Source organism: Onychostruthus taczanowskii, unplaced genomic scaffold (assembly GCF_017590055.1).
Source record: "Onychostruthus taczanowskii isolate IOZ18803 unplaced genomic scaffold, ASM1759005v1 scaffold52, whole genome shotgun sequence".
Lineage (NCBI taxonomy): Eukaryota > Metazoa > Chordata > Aves > Passeriformes > Passeridae > Onychostruthus > Onychostruthus taczanowskii.
This window is the reverse complement of record NW_024502791.1, coordinates 702,782-719,674: the sequence shown is the minus strand read 5'-3', so window position 1 is coordinate 719,674 and position 16,893 is coordinate 702,782. Positions and strand designations below refer to the sequence as shown.

Here is a 16,893-nt window from a genome sequence, read left to right as displayed (position 1 = left end):
AAAATGATGATATTTTAAATTGCTTAAATGAATCTTTCAAATCTTGCCTATTAGAATCTTTGTTATCCTCATCTGTGTTCAGGTTTGCCTGTGTTAATTGAAAAATCAGGAAATCGTGGAGAATCAGGTTGCAGATGCAAATGTGGTATCACATTAGTTTTAACATTCAGACTGCAATTTCTCTATATTTATGTATAATGGAATTCTTTCAGGTCATTAGGTGAGGCAGTTCTTCCAGGCCATGTATGCTTTCATCTTCCACTTATGTCTGTGAAGCTGAGAGCACTATTCTCAGTGCCCATCAACATAAGACTGTTTAATTTAAATCATATGTATTGGTCTGATATCTAGTTTTAGAGGATGTATTTCTTCCTTTCAGATATTTATTGAATTAGCCTTTGAAACTTTGCATCTCTGCTAGCTTTTAGGTATCACACTAATATTCTCTTAAATGTATCTCTTTTATTTTGGGGGAGTTTAACAAATTCAATGTCTTATTTGTTTACTTTATTCTTAATGGAAAAGATAATAAAATATCATAATTCCTCCAAGTACACAAAACTATGAGACATCATATTTGAACATGTGTATTAATAAATTCTGAAACCACAGCAGAAACTGTGACTGTAGACAGGTAAATAAAACTGACTCATCACCTTATAAATGTGACCTGTGTGACATTGGTAAAATATTGTTATTGCTACTTTAATATTTTGCCACAGAAGTTTGAATACTGAACTTGGTGAAGATTAGTCTGTATGTCCTCTACATCTTTACTTACAGGGCATCTGCTGAGTCTCTAAAAATGACATGTGATCTGTGAGAATCATAAGAATTAAATCAACCTCCTGAGGCTTTCTCCTTCCCTTGTGTCAGAATGCTACATGTTATAGCCCTAAGCAAAACAAGTCCATTGTAGTGGTCTGGTTTTGTGTCTTGTCGCTTTTCTGATAAAAAAAAGGTTATGCCTGGAAGGTGTGTTTTTTTCAAGTGAAGGAACTGAGGTAATTTAAATAATATATATAAATATATGTTATATATATATTAAATAATATATTTAAAAAACTAAATTACTATAGAAGAGTTTTCAGTCATGCTGTGATATCAGTTCAAACATTATTACTGAAAGTATTTTGAAAGTCATTTGACAGGGGCTTGCTCCCTTGCCCCAGTAGGACTGGGGGAAGAATAGGACGAGCAAAAGTGAGAAACTTGTGTAGTTGTGTGTTGGTAAGGACAGTTTAATGAGGGAAAGAAAGGAGAATAAATCCCCCAGGGAACATAGATCAATGCCTAGCCAGTCTCTGAGCAGACAAATCATCATCTCCCTTAGATTTTGTTGTTAAGTGGTGTATGTGGGAAATGTCGCTTTGGTCGCTTGGAGCCAGTTGTCCATCCCAGCTGCGTTCCCTCTCTACATTTTGTGCATCCTAAGCCCACTTGCTGAGGTGGCAATGAGAAACAGAAGACCCTGACATTGTGCCAGTGCTTAGCTATGGCTGGTATGTTATCAGCATTGGTTTAGTTACAAATCCCTTACAAACACTGCACCTTAGAAGCTGTTGGAAGACAATTAACTACATCTCCATTTGTGCTGTAAGATAAGCCAGCAGGAAAAATACTGGTCTGGTTTAACAGAGACCTTAGGCTCGAACTTGTGACAAAAAAAGAATGTAGTATGTCTGGAAGGATGAACAGGTAATTTGAGGGAACTACAAAGATGTTGTCAAGTATGTGGAGAGAAAATTAGAAGGGCCAAAACTAAACTGAACCTTAATTTGGCCACTGTGGTTAAAGACTAGGTGATCCTGAAGGTCTCTTCCAACTTTGATGATTCTGTGATCTCAGCCAGATGCAGTACACTGTTATTGCTGTAGTACAAAATACAGTAAAACTTTAAATTATCCATGACTCATGAGCCATGGCCTCTGACATGAGATCTGCACCAGTGCAAGACTGAAAGCTGGCTATACGTAGGTACAGTGCTAGCTAGTGTCAGAATTTGTCTTGGAACCATTAAGTTTTATTATGCTACAAACAATAATAGTATGTAAATTAACATGGTAGTTACAGGAAAAATTTTTGGCATTGCCTTGGTTATACAGCATTACTTCAGGCCATTGATCAAATTGTGTTAATTCCAGGATCAACGAGTGTCAGTATTTTGGGATGTGAAAGCCTTATTAATAGTGTGATGTCGGGATCTTTGTGCCACCAAGACTTCTTTGAGTGTTTCATTAAATATGACCTTCTAATTGAAATAAGACCTTTGTCTTTATGCATCTCAAAACTGGCAAAAGATGCAGTGCTAAGAAGTGGTTACATGCTGCCAGGACAAATTTGAAAACAATATATTCTTAAGAATGAATATTTGAGGTAGTGAAAACAAAGTAAAAAGGCTTGTAATAGAGATATCTCAGAATTACTTGTAACCCAACATCTATAATGTATATTATAGAAATTATATGGAGTTTGTTGATAATTCAACAGTTGCTAATGTTTGAAAAGGACTAGGAACTTTAAGGTAATTTTGTTAGAATTTTAAGCTTCTTTTTTTCTTGTCAGATCAGTGGTAGTTGCACTGGTTTGACAAGAAGAGGTATAGATTCGTTTCAGGAATTAATCAAGAATTCCTATTCTAGTTGGCTGGTAGCAGCAAAGTGTGTCCCACAGGAATAACTCTGATAGCAACATCTAAGTTAGGAAAATGGCTTTGCTAAAAAAATATCCTATACATTTGACAGCAAAAGTAAAAAACAAAGATAAAATCTCAAATCCTAGTGTTACTGGTACTAATAAAGGCATTGTTATAAATCAGTATAATACAGAAGTCATGTATTGCACTGATTTCATTTAGGTAGCTTGCATCACCTATGTATACTTATTAGTTTAAAAATAAACAATTTTGAAATACACAGAGGGGAATGTTTTCGTTCAAAATCCTGCAGCTGGCTCCAGAATGCGTTGGATCAAATTCTGAATCACAGAACAATGTTCTACTGCCTTCAGTACACTCATCAGCAAAACCTGTGTTGCTGAACTCTTGAGTCTGTACTTTTGAGTTTGGATATGGGTCTTTCCGTTTCTAAAAGCTGTGTGGCTTGAGACTGAACATTTCCGTATTTGGAGCATGAACTAACATATAAATTAGAGCACTAATAAGTAAACAATTTAGCACATGAGTACATTAGCGTATGATGGATGAGAAAATAACAGAAGGAAAAGCAACTTAAAATCATAGGGAGACTATAATTTTTAAGGCACTTATTTAGTGATAAAATTTATATCAAAACATTATACCAATAACGTGAAGGAAGGAGGTTCAAAAATAGCTAGTCTCTCAAAGTCCAGTTTTAAAGTCGGTAAAGTAGCCTTATTTTTCACATATGCTTTGTGCTCTGCATATGCTTTAGTGTATTTGAACTGCTCAAGGGACAGAGGAATTGAAGTGCAAGTCCTCCATATGAATGATCTTCTGTGATTATATATAAAGTGTATGCTTGCATATTAAAATTTATTCATTGCAATTTTCTCTTTCTGTGATTTTTGTTTAAACTTGCTTTTTCTTTATTCTTTTTTTAAATTTTTTTTCAATTTTTTAATTATTTTTAAAGAATTGATGCTATAGATTTCTCCGTGTCTTTCTGATGCCTTTTTTTCTGGCACCTTCATTTCTGGAATTGTGGACTAAAAGCCAATCACACTGGAGTTGCAGTTTCTGAATTCCACTGTTGCTATCAGCTTGCTCATTCATCATGAAATTCTTTTGGAATTTGGATATACCAATAACATTTATGTAATAATGTCAAATGACTATTGCCTGGCAGTGTTTCTGTATTTTCTAAGGCATTCAAGTGAATGTTTAACATTGTTTATTATCATGCTTTTTTTTGTCTGTTTTTGGTTTTTGTTGGTTTTTGTAGCCTTTTCAAGTGGCTTAGCAGGTAATTTTCTTGCTATTTTGCTCCTTTAATTTACATTTCCTCTTTGCATCAGGTTACACATGTGCGTCTTCTAGAGTGCTCACTAATGCCTGAGAGAGTTCTCTTTTTAGAACATGGAAAGCTGATTCAATTTGATCGAAAAAGTAAGGTTGAACTTATTTTTCCATTGTCAAATATATCTCCTATATGTTGCAAGAGCCAATTTACTCTTAGACCTTTGCAAATGCTAGAAAAACATGTGATTTAACTGTATTTTTCTTTTCATAGTGTGTGCTTTTGTTTTTGGGGCTCCCTCATCTCTAAGTCTATTTCCTTGTATGAGCTTAGTTCAAGTTGCTCCAGGTCCCTGCCCATTACATGTCAAGTTTCCTCATTTCTCTCAGCTCTGCACTTGCAGATAGGTTTATGTATGAAATAGTTTGTTGGAAATTCTGTGGTTGAAGGAACCCACACTTGAATCAGAAAATCGGACAAATTTCACTGTACCTGCTCTCCCCAGACTTGTGGCAGTGTATTTTTATTTGTAATGATTAAATTTTATTAAATACAGAAAAATGTTAAGTTGGGAAATGGTAGGAAAAAAATATCTTGGAATTGGATGAGTGTGCTGTGCGTTTGTTGAAATGTATCAGCAAATGCTCTCTGATGACTGTTTCAGATACACTAGAGGCTGTAGAATACTTTATCCAAAATGCCAATAAACAGGCTTCATAGTCCTGTAGTCATTTTCTAAGAGATGAAGGTATTCTGTAGGAAAAGAATTTTGAGGAGCTGATTGGCTGCTGTTGAGATCTGTCTTAATAAGATGAGCTTCACTAGGATGATCCAAAGAAAACCTTCTTTGCTCGTTTTCAGCTCACCCAAGGTGTTTGTGTTGACAGTCGTGGTTCTACTTGAGTCATGGAAGTTGAATATTCTAGGAGGATCTTCTGAAAATGGATTAGTACTCTTGTTTGCTAGTCAACAATTTTTAAATAAAATTGTCTTGCTCAGCTTTTGATGAAATCTTTTTGTCATAGTTGCATAAATATTAAACCAAAATTACTTCAGTTATAAAACTGATTAATTATGCTGATGTTTAATGTTATTTCATTGAACTAAAGAACCTAAGAAATAGGTAAGGTAGGAGCTTGGTAGCCAGGACAGTTTTGAATAACTCTCTCCAGGTGGGAAACAAAATTTCAGGTTTTGAATAAAGAGGTATACTGGTGTTTCTGCATGCAGAGAATGTCAATAAGCTTTTAAAAAAAAATCTCTATTTGACCACAATGAAGCCTGACACATTCTTATTTCAAGAACATTTCTGTTAGACTGGGTCAGGAAAGGATTTTGATTCTGTAGAAGCTGCTTTGTCTTATTAATGACGGCATTATAAGAATAGTTACTTTGCTAAAGACATACCAAAACATTATGTACATTTAAGAACATTTTTTGGTTTACTGTACTAATTCATGTTTTGTGTTCGAAGTAGCATGTTATTTGATATTCCAGCACATATCCTGTTGAACCAATAACACAGAATGAAGATAAGTCCCATCTAAAGGAGCTTAGTCTAAATTATACTGGTTTTTCCATCTTATTTGCACTATAAAAAAATAACAGTACAGTATTTTTGCTTGTGTCATCTAGTCTCTAACTGGAGAATTACATCACAGTGTACAAGAGCTGTACAAAAATCAAACTGGCAAAAAAACTGGGAGAAACGAAAGCATGCAAAAAGGGTCTTTCCCAAGAGAGTTTTCAGTTAGCACCATCTATCCTCAATGTTTCAACAAGTGATTTTTATGAAATACTACAAGAAGGAGATGATGAGGTAAGTTATTTTAAGGACTTCAGTAAAAAAAAGCATAGATGAGAAGATGCAGAAATCAGGAAGGATTTAATATAAATGAAAAAGTCAGGTTAGAGATTCATAAGGTGGCAAGACTTACAGTATGCATAAATATACACATACTGCTTTGAGCATGTGTATTTAGAGATATTATTCACTATTTTCCTTTTTGTGAGGCCATTTGGCAGGATTGTATGTTTTAAATAGACTTCTGCATTAAAGGAAACAAAATTAGAATGTATGTCTTGCTGTGCCAGATTGATTTTGTTGATACTTCCTCTCTGAATTGTGATACCTATTAAAGGTATTTCTGGTAGATAGATGGTTTCTGGGTGAATTCATAGTAGCCTTTTTTGTTGATTCTATGATACATTTGTTTCATCAAATCACTCTATTAAATATATGCAGTGATGGGATTTCTTATCCAGGTTTATTTAGTCCTGATCAAATAATATATGAAAAAGCCTGTACAGCAAGTGTCTAGGAGCTGGCCATTATTGGCCTGTAACAGTACTCTGGTGATTTAGCCTTGTTGAAACTTTATATTAAAGAGCCCACAAAAAGGAAGTTTTCCTCTTGGTGAAACAACAGTTGCATGGGATGTGTGTGCACTGATAGGGATTACACTCATGAATACAAATAAAATGGGCTGATCCCTGCCATGTTTACTAACATTTATACAACCCTATAAAGTGATTCACTTTGACAGAGTTGTTCCATGCTTATCTCATTCTCAGAGTAATTTCTACATCCTGTATCTTTTTGTTTCAGTCACTGTGAATATATGTGTAAAACACATAAACATACTTAACTATAAATATAAACCGAATTTATTAGACAGGAGATGAATTTACACTACACATACACTACATATTCTATCTATCAGTGCATGGACTCAGGCACTTTTATGTTGAACTCATACAATTTAGATAAGATCTCACATACACCAGTATATTCATATGGAAAGAACATGCTATGCACATTTCTAGAGGCATGCATAGACAAGGGTAGGTTTAAAAATTTAATAGAGCACTGATACTTGATGAGTATGCTTCAGATAACTAATTTTGCAAATGTGATTCCAACTTCCACATGCTCTATATTTAATGTATACCTAGTTACACATTTCCTTTATTGCTCCTGATGTTTCTATATTTTTGGGAAACAGCAGAAACAGAAATGGAATTTGAAAAAGATAAAGAATGGCTACAGCATATACAGAAACTTCTTGAAGGACAGGCACTCAATTTGTATAATCCCACAATGAATTATAACTTTCTGCTCTGATCAGCTATGTGTTTTTAGGTTGTAATTAATACACTGTATTTGCAATTATGGTGTCATTGATGGCCTCAAACTATACTGTGATGAGCAATGTGAAATCCATGTTTTGTAGCATTTCCTTTGTATTTCTGTTAAAATCAGAGTTACTGTGTAAAACTGAAGAGATGTTAATCAAGGATTTGTGATATCTAACTTAACAGCTAACTTAAGCTAACATAACCAGTAAAACAATGCTGGAGAAAACCAGCACAGGTCTTGGCAAATGTGTTAATTGAATTATTGAAACACTGTATAACGCTTGCTAGAGTGAAAATTATCTGTTCTCTCATAACTCTTAGGAAAAAGAGACTTTTTTTTATGTGCCTTTAAAGTTACTAGTTGTTATGGACACCTGAGGAGTTCATGGGTTTCTGTGACCTTTTACTGTGGACCTGTTTCCAGTCAATTCATGTTTTCCTCATAGCCAGACAGCTGTTTATTATCGTGTCTTCTCGTATTCTCTACAATATTTTCTACTGAGACCTCGAGCAGCTTGTTAGTGGGAAGTAAATATTGATTTGGCATCCTGTCAATGCAGAAAGAATGAAAAAATTTCCACCAGAGGCCCCTCAAACATTTTCCTATCGACATTTTCTGGGCAGAGAGGAAAGCTGCATAGAGGATGACAAGTCTGAGACTAGCAGAAATCCCTGAGGGGTCCATTGAGACTGCTGCTGTGACCTGTGTGATACTTTTTCTTCTCTTTCAAGTCTTTTTTTTTAATACACACAGAGTCTGCTGGGATGCTCCCCTCTTGTAAGTGATCAAGGGCAGTTTATTGGCAGGTGAGAGCCCAGCTTTTCTACCCGTAGTCAGCTTTTGTTTGGACATCACTGACAACATACCCTTACTCTTAAAACTTTTCTGCTACATTTTTAGTTTTCTCTTTTATTTAAATGATGGGCACCTGATGTCTGGAAAGAAATAAAACTTGATTTATAAATCCAGTGCCTAATGCATATTCACTAGCATGGGTCCATTAGTGATGTAGTTAGTATCAGTTAAGAATGTGAATGATAGAAAATATTTTGAAAGCCATTTTGAAGAAACACACACATCAGATTTATGTATTTAACCATCAACAACTTTTGTGTTGAGATTGTATCTTGTGGCCAGATTTTTAAGAAATGACAGGTTTTCCCTTTTTCGTTATCAAAACTTGCTACTGTGAAGACTGCTTAATTGCTGCAGCAGAGGAAATAGAAATAGTAAAATGCTTTTACTGGCTTTGTCAAAAAAAACGGCATTTTAATTAAACCTCATAATGCTACATGAAACTCAGCATTAAAAGCACAATTCTTTATATTCACTTAATTGCTTAATTAATTTTAAGAATTAAAAAAAATATATATAAATGTCAAGATTCTGTTCATATTATAGGCTCCAAAATATGAATCAGATCCATGGAATACAATGAAGATTTCTTGTTCTGTTTTTCATTGTTGTTTGGTAAATCGCTAAAAAATATTCAGCAGAATTTTATCACTTTTCTTCATCTGCTATACACAGACAGCAAAAACCAGGGGATGGAGAGTGAAGGAGCTGTTGAATGAAACCAGGTATATTATGATTGCAAATGTTGTATAAGGATAGAAGAGCTCATTGTTCTTAGCCATGTATGTTTGTGTACAAGTTAATAGTGATTTTCTGTGATTTTTGCTCCATCTTGTGGGGTTCCTCAGAAGAAACACTGAGGGTAGAAGTAATTTTTGGCAAGCAGACCATTTTTAGAATTGCAAGAGGATTATAGTGGTTTTGGGGAGCAGCCAGCTCCGCTTTTCATTTCTGTCCATGCTAAGGCATATAAATGGAAACAGTTAAGATTTCTTCATCTGTATTTGAGAGCAGCTCATGGAACAGCTCTGTGCCCTTTAAAATGCTTTACTCAATATCTTGCAGAGTTTGGTTTTGGTTTCTTTTAGTAAGCTTTGGTAATATTTCTGATCAGCAAACTAAAGCCCACAGTGAAATGTAAGCTTTCTTCAGGGCTTTGCTCATAACAGACTGCCTGCTAAGTGTTACATGTTGGCAAACTGTGCTACCCATTTGCATCTTGAACAGAGATGCGGGATTGCCCTTTTCTGTTTTTCTGAGTAAACGTTCAGTGGAAAATTGCATCAGATCACTTAATATTGCAGTTTGATATAGTGTCTTTTTGTGCCATTTAGCCAGGACTTTGAAACATAATTGCCCAGCAGTATTGATTTAATTGCCGAGGTTTATTTGTGGTCTCCTAATTATTGACTGGAGGTAAATTTAATGGAGAAACCTTTATGAACACTGGGAAACTGCTGCTATTGCTGTTATACATAATGAACTGCATCATATCCCTTTAGATCATTCTTCAAGCTAATTTTATTCTACTGTGACAGTACGATAACATTTAAAATGTCATAGACATTTTATTTTTATTACTGACATACGCCATTTTACTGCTGCACTAGAATTTTGGGGGGGACTGAGTGAAGCACTCGTTGCTTTTTACTGTCATTTTATAGATTCCCCTAAAGTGAAATGATAAAGGATACCACTCTGTTTTCACTTCATCTGTACCTTTATTTTCCATACTCTTATGACTTGGAAAAGTCTCATATCTTTCAGCTTTACAAGATTATTAATATTTTAGTGATAAATACTCCTGCATTCCTGAAACTGACAGATACCAGCCAGAATTTGTGTCCTTGTTTTATCACCTATTATTTCAAGAAACTAGACCACTACTAAGAGGCTTATGGCTTGAAAGAGACATCTCTGCATAGTGATGTTATTATGCAAACAGGAATATTATTCCTGTTTATTATGCAAATAGGGAAGTACAGTCATGTTATAAACTCAGCAGAGCTGGTAAAAATCACTTGTTGTCTACATCTACGTCTTTAATGGCCAAGAGTGGGTTTTTTTCCTGCTGTCTCTGTATTTATACAGTAACACTCTAGATTGTTCTCACTAAAGAATGAAAGAATAAAAATAAATCATCTCAATAATTGACACTGGGATAAAAGGAAAAGGTTCTCTGGCCTGTGAAGAACCTGTATGCAGACAGTTTTCACATGACTGCATGAAAATACCTGCCACCTGCACATGTGTAGAGGCATCAGACTAATTACACATTACTGTTTGGGCTTGGGAGAATTCTCGTGTTATAGACGTTTAAGCTTTTAGTGGTTTATATTATTTAGGGGGGAATAAGTATGATCATTTCAACATGTATGGGTATTTACATCCTGCCAAGCAAGTTATGAGGCTGTTTATCCCTCACATCTGAGTGTGTATGTCGTATTAATTTACCCTGGCTCTTCATAGTAACACTGTCTTCTTATAATCATAAACACTCCCCCTAAAACTCAAACAAAAGCAATCTTTTCTAGCTTTTTCCCATCATAGAAAACTTACGGCTAAGCCAAGAGGATGACTTCTTCTCATGTAAGTTAAACATGATTTCTTACACTACCCTTGGCTTTCATTTACTGTGACTTATTGTAAGGCACACTGTCTCAGAAAAATCTGTTAATGATTTTGTGTGTGAATGCAGCATGGTAGCCCAATCCAGATTACTGCCTCCAAGAAGACTCCAAGAATTTTTTTTTAATAAAATGCAAATCATATGCCTAAGTTTTTACAGCAGCACTTGCCTTTCCTCTCTTCTCATGCACTCCTTGGGATATGACATCTCACACTAACAAAGCAGTCTAATAAAATCTTTCCTCACGTGACTTCATTATGGGTCTAAAAATCATATGCCAATAGTGAAAACCTCCAGAAAGGCTCCCTTTCCTCTACTCTGGCAGCACTCTTTGTGTGACACATCTCTAGCATAGGGTTTAGAACTATATATTCACTAATCATCAGTAAGGATTTTCCCCAACCCCTTTTTAGGATTTGCACAGGCTTCTAAAGGCATATTTCTGTTGCTGTCATCTGGAATGGACACTAATGGCAACAGTTATTTCCTTCCAAATTTCTTGGCTTGAAACTTGCCTGCTTTGCTTTTGTTAGTCTCTCTGCAGTCTGTGTGTGTCTTTGAGCAGCTCACACCCAGAAATGTGTATTCACCAAAGTACCAACACCTGTGCACAATCACCACTGACACCATCACCTGGTGTTTCAAGTGTCTGCACCTCACAGCAGCAGCAGCACCAGCACAGCCTGCACCGCATTCTGGGCACCATTAGCACTGATACCAGGTCAGATTTTCTTCTCATTATGAGAGCAAGAGCCTAATCCTGTGCACTGACAATGCATTATGGTATAAATCTATGTTTTATCTCATGCACACAAAAAAACCTACATTGTATCACTCATCCTAAACTGCAAACAAGGAGAAATTGACTTGGTCGCTCAGGATAAAAGGCACATACATATTTATATAATGATGTATATGCAGCCACCATGAAGCAGAATAAGAGCAAAGGGTAAAACAACAGTAAAGTGAAACTTTTTTTTTTTTTAAATTTTTGACTTTTATTTTTTTGTGCTTTTAGGATGTTTTAGTTGTTGGTCTTAGTGCCTGGTTTTATTTCATATTATTTTTTCTGGTTCACTTAATTCAATCTAAGGCAGCTCTGCAGTGTGTTTGAATAATATTTTGTTGGGAAAATGTATTGTACTGATATGGATCCATATGGGAAGGTGTGAAATAGTTGTAACCTCTAATTTGTCTATTCCAAAACCTAAATACTTTTATATTTATGCTAACATATTTTAGAGTTTGTGAAACAGAAGTCGAAGTAATGCTCTACTCTGCAAATGGAGATACTGTGCCTCATTAGAACAAAAACATTGCCTTGCATTCATTATAATACTTTCCACTGGCAGATTGGTGTATATTTATTCACTTGTATTTATGCACTCTGTGCTGACAGAGACTCAGCCATGTGCTTTAAGGTCAATAAATATTACTAGTTTGTTTTTTTACAGAAGGGATCTCCAAAAGAAGCAAATTTAGGGTCAGAATAAATAGGCAAGAGAGGGAGAATTAACTATCACTATTTCTGGCTCTTTAGGATCACATTATCTTCCATTTATCTGTACACCAAGATATCTGTCTGATAAGTTGTGTAAGAAATATGCTTTTCAGTTATATACATTCCTATTATCAAAGAAGAAATTTGTCAATCTAGGAAGTCAAATAAATAAATAAATAATTTTATCCCAGATGTAGTTTGCACATTCAGATATTGTGAAATCACATGAATCAATTAAATACTACTTCTGTTAAAGCCTACAGTTATGTACTGATTTAGGATCACCACAATTAATTTTAAGTGGGTTGTAGCCCAGATAATTGTAAAAAATCTGAAAGAAGTATCATTCTGTATTAAAATATCTCATGATCAGTGGTAAAAACAAGCTTTCACTCCTTAGGTGTGTGCTTAGCACTCACTGAACTTGCAAAGCCTTTCCCAAGCATATGGCAGGTTTTGAAGCTGGTATGAATGCTTTAGAGTAGAGATGACTTCAGTGGTTGTGAAGTTCTGGGGAGAAATGCAAAGGAAGGTTTCCCAGGATAGTTACAGAATCATCATTAAAAGTAAATCTGACAAGCTTCTATTAAAAGTTAAGACTGTACGGATCATCCAGTTCTGGGCGTCTGCAAGAAAAGAAAACCAGAGAGAAACATACAGCACTTTCTCTGAAACCAAAAAACGTTGAAAGAATGACATAATGTTCCACTTTCAAATGCTCTTGATTTAAATGAATCGCTTGAATGGCAAGAGTTCTTGAAAGATCACTTTGCTATGACATGGAAGCCACAGAGAGTAGCGGGCAGCAAGTAAAATGTAGTTAGAATGATACAAGCTAGAGACATCAATAAAAAGCCATTCATCTCTGGCATGGCATTAAGGAGGTGAAATGTATCAGAAATTGATGTAGTCAAGGTAAGCAAGAAGAATTAGAGACTTTGAGGTAATGATGCAGTTTTTTCTCCCTAGAAAAAAAAAGGGAGAGAAATTAGAGTGAACAGGATGCTGGAGTCAGTGTTTTTAAAGCATAGTAGCAAGTAAGTCACAGAATTTCAGATAAGACTATGTCTTATATTACACTGAATAGGTTTGTGCTCAGTGAATTTGAGCCCTCTATTCCCCAAAAAGTCGTCACAATAGCACACAGGAGAAAGCTGACAGGTGTAGATGTCTTCTAGAAATTTCTTACCACACACGTAAGTTATTTGTGAAGATGGAGACATGTCTGGCCAGCAAGCACCAGCCCTTGAAAACCCCTTTTCCTGCAGAAAAGAAAATAATGCATATTGTTGTCCTTTTTCTATAACTACAAAGTGACAGTTGAGCAGCACTTAGGATGCCATTTTATCTCTTCACAGTACATGCCTTCTATTAACAAGACTTTTCTTTTTTAGATTTTTTTCTGACTTGTTAGCAATTATAAATATCAGTATATAGATTCGTGTCTGTATATCAGTTCAAATGCTACATTTTGTATTTGATGTGCTTTATGTCTGGGTTTTTTATTTGGGTTTTTTGGTTTTGTTTTTTTTTTTATAATTTTTGATTCATGTCTATTTAGGAAACAAGCACTACTCTATCTGGCATAAGGACCATACAATTTTCTCTTTCAGATGGCATAGAGAAGTGAAAAAATTAAACTAGAGCAGCAATACTGAAGTGTAGAACTAGACAGGAGTTCTAGGTGGAAAAGTGTTGCTTTGAGCTAAATTTGTGAAAAGCAGAAAATTATGATTGGCCAGCAGCTTGTTCCACCAGCTTCTATACTTTACCTTATTTATTTATGGTGGCTTTACAGTGTAAAGTTATCTCTCCTTCTGAATGAGATGTTACTTTTGGTGGAGTACTGACCCCTCACTCACCACTGGTCTCACCATGTGTTCAGTAAGCTGACAGAGTTCTGTGAAGCTGATAGAGACTTTTCAGCAGTGAAGGAAAACTGTCCTGTTCTCCTCTGGCACAGGACTGGCCACTTGGGATGGAGCTGCCACGACCACTCTTCTGTACCACCTCTAAAAATACTTCCCAGCAAACTGTGCACTGATATACCAAGATTTTGAAAGAAAACCTCTTTAAGCATTAAAGCAATGACACTGAAAAATGTACCAAATTTCCTTTGTAGACATTGGCTGTGCAAATGCATCTTTTATATCAGAGAAGTTAAAAAAAGTTTTAATTTTTCTCCATAGATATGTCACTGCAATTTTTTGGTATCATGTTTTAGAGAAGCAGACATTTGTGTCATATTCTAATTAATGCAGTTGGAGGTTTGGGATTTTACTTTGCTTTGAGAGGTTTTTTTGTGGTTTTGTTTGTTCTGTTTTGGGGTTTTGTTCTTATTTGTTTTTTGGGATCTTTTTTTTTTTTTGTTTGGTTGTTGTTGTTGTTTAATTATTTACAAGGTTTTGTGTGTGAGTCTAAGGCAATTTGCTACAGCATTGAGAATTATACTGGTAGTTCTGTCTCATCCTCCTGAGGATAGTGAACTTACACTCATACACTACCATTTCTGCATGCCCTAGAAGTGACTGTAACCTTTTATTGATCAGCTGATTGAAGATAAATGACAGAGATGCTGGTACTGCAGTTTACATCATTAACATGGTCAGTAAAGCATGAATTGTTCAATAAGGAGTTTATCTTTTTTCATTTTACACTGCTCTTTTATAATTTTTATGATAGAGAGCAAATTTTCAGACACTAACCTGGCAGATGAACTTTAAAGATCAGAAATGTGTGTGTGGTAGTTGTCAGAACTAAGTGAAATCTGATAGTTTAAAGATATTTAATAAAGGTATTTCACAAGAAAAAAATAAAGTTTAGTGATCATTTTTCTTACTCTGTTTCTTTTCAGTTTCCTTTTGCCTCAAACTTAATGGATGCTATACTGGAAAATTAAATGAGAAGAAGAAATTGGTAGAAGAGTACAGTTCCCTCATGAAGCACACTGTATGATATTGCTAAGATTTATATTTGCAAAGTGTGACTGAAATGTGTGCTGTTTCCTCATGTCTTTCCTCTTCTCACAAAGAACTGTCAATATGCATGTTCAATACATACACAGAAACCATGAACTAATTAATTGTTGAACAAGAGGAATTAATTAAATTCCTATTAGAAAGCAGTGTGGTATTTGATTCCTGAAGAGAAAAATTACTGCAAATCAATGCAAAGCTCGAAATTATTTTCCTTTAAATGCATTGGCAGTGAACACATGTGCAGGCTTTGCAGAGAGAGGATGTCTTTGTTATGAATAATACACATCTGTACAATTTTGAAAGAACAAAAAGCAGCCAAGTAACATCTGATTGTACTAATCAGAACCTTAGAAGTAGGATTTATAAAGGAACTGGGAATATCACTGAGATTTTGAATACCTAATTTCTTTTCGTTTCTTTGTAAAGCCAAATGTTTTGATATATGCTACGTGAAATGACATGCTTTTATGTTCGAAAAAATGAGTGATTGCACAATAAAAATGTCCTGTGTGGAGTAATGCAATGAAAGCAATGTATTTTAAAAAATAGAATAAAATAAAGTTTTTTCTATTATGGTTTTTTTCACTAGTAGATCCAGTTGTTTCTCAGCTAATAGGTAGCTGCAAGCTCTCACTTGCCTTGGGGAACTAGTGTAGAATTTTAGCCAGTTATTTCCACCAAGATTTCTCTGGCACTACTAACAAATAACTGCTGGTTCTTCACACTTTTGATCTTAGACTTTGAATTCCTCTGGACAAATCTACCTGACAAAAAATAAGACACAAGTTTCTGAGTTCATGTGTTAATAATATTTCGCTCCTATATGTGTCTCATTTATGGATATCAAGTTGTTTTACAACAGATATCGTTATCCATATTGGTGAGGAATCAGAATATGGATTAGACTAAGTTCACTTAGATGAAGCATGAAACGGAGGTTTTCTGCATGTCAGTCCAGTGTTTTCCAGTTTATGGAGTTCGCTATTTGGTGTCTCTGACAAAAGGAAGAGGTCTCTAAACTTCTGCTCAGTTGCACCTGGTGAACACAAGGGCTTGAGAGAATTTTTATTGGAATTAGAGAAAATCATGCAAACATACTCCACCTACACCTGTAAATTAAGACTGGGAACTATCCCTGTATAAAAAAACCTGCACATCTTTAGGAATGGCTGATCAATGCAAGAAATAAGGGCCATCATATGAAATTGTGTGGTGATATATTCAAGTAAGCAAAAGGATGCCACCCACATGCAAATGAAACTGAGCTGTTGGAACTGTTTGCCTCAGGTTTTACAGAAGCTAAACATTTACATGGACTCCAATGCCAATAAAACAATGACAACAAAAATTAGGGAAGATAAATCCATCAAGACATGTGGAAACCATGCTCTAATTTTGTTCAGTAATTCCAGCAAAGTGTATTTGAACGTAATTTCATCAAAATGTCTATTGCAGCTTAGTGAAAAGAGCTTCAGGAGGCCAATGATCTCTGAAAATTATCCCCACTGTCTTCATTTCCACGTTGCCAAACATGCACTGGTGCAAGTCTAATCTTGATGCTGATCTTTAACACTTGATCTTTTGTCATAGTGAAAATGCAGGGAGCATCAGCTAATTCATGTAGAAAATACATCTCAAAAAGACGGAATTTTCCAGACTGCTGTCTCTTTCTCAAATATCTTGCTTTACTGCCCCTGCAAATTTCTGTATCTCCTGGGCAACTGGGTACAAGAAGACATCTTCTGTTGATGCAAGAGTAAGCAAGAACACTGCATAACCAAATTACTATCTATTTCACCTGAAAAGAGAGAGCAAACTTAAATCCTTAAACCCAGCTGGAGACAGATTTATGC

The 16,893-nt window shown here is 35.3% G+C and overlaps 1 protein-coding gene across 1 annotated transcript in view; it reads left to right on the top strand.

Annotated features, from left to right (window-relative positions):
* CNTLN (centlein) overlaps positions 1-15,017 on the top strand; it is a 169,599-nt gene extending 154,582 nt beyond the window's left edge. The window contains 5 exon segments of the mRNA XM_041416473.1: positions 5,574-5,611; positions 5,613-5,761; positions 6,944-7,014; positions 14,917-14,950; positions 14,953-15,017. Coding sequence (XP_041272407.1) covers positions 5,574-5,611; positions 5,613-5,761; positions 6,944-7,014; positions 14,917-14,950; positions 14,953-15,017 — 357 coding nt within the window.
* The last annotated feature ends 1,876 nt before the right edge of the window (positions 15,018-16,893 follow it).